This window comes from Nothobranchius furzeri, chromosome 3, assembly GCF_043380555.1.
Source record: "Nothobranchius furzeri strain GRZ-AD chromosome 3, NfurGRZ-RIMD1, whole genome shotgun sequence".
NCBI lineage: Eukaryota > Metazoa > Chordata > Actinopteri > Cyprinodontiformes > Nothobranchiidae > Nothobranchius > Nothobranchius furzeri.
The window spans coordinates 88,106,938-88,109,614 of NC_091743.1; the positions used below are offsets into that span (position 1 = coordinate 88,106,938).

Sequence of the window (2,677 nt, forward strand, 5' to 3'; positions counted from 1 at the left end):
GTGCCACAAGCAGCAACAAAAAGCTGATGTCACAAAATGTTTGCTTTGAACAGGTTTGTATGCTTAAATTTGGGTATTTATCAATTAAATTTATTTTAAAGTCACTTCGTGCTTTACCACAAAAGCTACCCCTTTTTAATTAAGTTAGGAAATCAGAATTCACTTTTTACCAAATCTTTTGTCAGAATCAACCCCATGTCTAAAAAAAAAAATAAATAAATAAATTAAAAAAAAAGCACAACTTCCTGATCCTCAGCTCGTGATCTTGTCATGCCCTCTAGTGGAGAGCCAAGCCGGCCTGGAAAATAGATTTTTGATGGGACTATGCAACACACACACACAATTTCATTTGAAACACAAGAACTTTAAAAATTACACATAACTGCGGTTGGGTCAAAAAGAAAGGAAAAAGGCTTTATTAAAACACCACTTTAAAATGGGAATGCCACAAAAGCTGTATTTAAACACAAACTGCAGCACCAGAAGGGAAAAAAAATAAAGCTTCTTTGAAGCCACATACAAAAAAAATAATCAAACAGGTGAGTAAATGCAAGCTCTGCCATCAAAATCCTAAATGTGTTTGAATCTAAAACATTTAACCACCTAATGCAGACTTCAATCCTGAGACAACACACACAACACTTCCACTTTATACAGTTTTCTGTTGGCCCTTCTTTCCAATCAAAGACTTGTGGATGTGAGGAATGACACCTGGAAAACAAAGAAAACGTTAAAAACCTCGAGCAGCTTTACAGCGCGCAAACACAGGTGGAGAACCATTTCTTTACCTCCACCAGCGATCGTGGCTTTGATGAGAGAATCCAGCTCTTCGTCTCCCCTGATGGCAAGCTGCAAGTGGCGGGGGGTAATTCGTTTCACTTTAAGGTCTTTTGATGCGTTTCCAGCCAACTCAAGAACCTGACAGAAAGTCGAACTTTAGCTCTGTGCACAAGGCCAGATGTCGCAAGCCATGGTCAAAGTTAAATGAGCGTTACCTCGGCAGTGAGGTACTCCAGGATAGCGGCGCTGTACACGGCGGCCGTGGCTCCTACTCTGCCGTGGCTGGTGGTTCTGGACTTGAGGTGTCTGTGGATTCGGCCCACCGGGAACTGAAGAGAGATCCAAGTTAGCAAACACGGCACATGGGAGAACCAACGAGAGGGCTCCCATCTTAACAACACTAGATACGTGCAGCAGGGATGCTAGCTCAATGAATGAGAACTGGACAGACCTGAAGCCCTGCTCTCTGAGAGCGCGAAATAGCCTTTGTCTTGGTCTTCCCGGAGTCTTTCCCAGCCTTCCCACCAGCCTGAAAAACAAATTCGGTTAGTTACCAGCATCCTGATCACCGAGTACCGTTCGCTTACGTGCACAAAGAAAATAACAAAAGTGCTCACTTCTTCCAGACATGCGACAACTGCTATCTGAGCGCGCCCATCGTGTTAGCTAGCATGCTAAGCTAAGTAGGAGGCTAATACGAACGGCTAACAGATAACACAAAATAAACCCTACAACTAGGGTTTATTAAATGCCCTGAATCAACATCCCGTAGTTGTGTGGTTGACATAACACGTTCCACAATATATAAAACCCACCATTTTAAATTCTTCTCAATTAGTTTCTTCGCCGCGAAACACTAATGGCCTTCTTAGCTGCCGTAGTTACTTTCACTACGCCGCTTTCTTGAACGTTTCTCAAACCGTCTTTATCCGGGTAACGGATATGAGCCAATCATACGTCATTACAACTTTCAGCCAATAAACGCCAATATCCATTTCCGCAAACAGGGGCTGAGCTCGCTGCAGACCCGCTACTGCCATCTTGGATCGGTCGAGCCCTTTGACAGAGGCATGGAAGTGTGAGCATGTTAAATCAACCATAACTCCTTGAATTCTCAACCAATTTTGATGCATTTTTTCCCCTGCAAACATCACACATGCGGCTTTGATACAGGACACATGTTTTAACGTTTTTAATCATAGTGGGTTTGCTGTGGGTACATATGTGACTCTTGTCCAGGCTTATAGAAAAAGAGGATCAATCACTTTAAATCAAACAATTTCAATTCAATTCAATAATTTATTTCACTCAAAGTTTAAATATACAAACTTCAAATTAGAATATAAGCATTCAAGTGAAATAGGGGAGGAAGAAGAAAAAATCTTATATGACCTACCCCCTTTAACTAAGACAAGATAAATAACAAAGAGTACAAAATAGCCTTATACACAAAAAATAAACCGCTCTCTTACTTCCACAAATAATATCACTACTAAAAAATTAATCCTCCATCCTCAACTCACCAAATCATACGATTTTAGCATTTTATCTTCATACATTTTTTTAAATTGATCAGTAGTTGTACATTTTTTTAATTCATCATCCAGGTTATTCCATAATTGCACACCATATATTGAAATACACATTTGCTTTAATGTAGTACAAACAAATATCCTTTTAAACTCTGGTTTCTATCTACTCTTATCATTTTTTGGGATCAAAACAAAGAACCTTTGTAGATTAGTTGGCAGTAAATTATTTCTAGCCTTAAACATAATTAGTAAAATTTTCAAGTTAACTAAGTCTTTGAATTTCATAATTTTAGACAGAACAAAATATTTGTTAGTATGTTCTCTCGGATTTGCTTTATATAGAATTCGCAAAACTTTCGTCTGTA

The 2,677-nt window shown here is 39.2% G+C and overlaps 1 protein-coding gene across 1 annotated transcript; it reads right to left on the reverse strand.

Annotated features, from left to right (window-relative positions):
- Window positions 1-393: 393 nt before the first annotated feature.
- LOC107384756 (histone H2A.Z) lies at window positions 394-1,733 on the reverse strand. Its single transcript, XM_015958195.3, has 5 exons — window positions 1,596-1,733; window positions 1,232-1,309; window positions 996-1,109; window positions 789-918; window positions 394-711 (listed from the first exon to the last, which is right to left on the reverse strand). Exons 1-5 carry the CDS (start codon window positions 1,596-1,598, stop codon window positions 650-652), a joined length of 387 nt encoding a protein of 128 aa, XP_015813681.1. The 5' UTR covers window positions 1,599-1,733; the 3' UTR covers window positions 394-649.
- Between the last annotated feature and the right edge of the window lie 944 nt (window positions 1,734-2,677).

Excerpts from the sequence above, each read along its gene's own strand:
- LOC107384756 (XM_015958195.3), bottom strand. Across the intron at positions 1,110-1,231 it reads CTCAGAGAGCAGGGCTTCAG|TTCCCGGTGGGCCGAATCCA; the intron begins GTCTGTCCAGTT and ends ATCTCTCTTCAG. Across the intron at positions 919-995 it reads TGGAGTACCTCACTGCCGAG|GTTCTTGAGTTGGCTGGAAA; the intron begins GTAACGCTCATT and ends ACTTTCTGTCAG.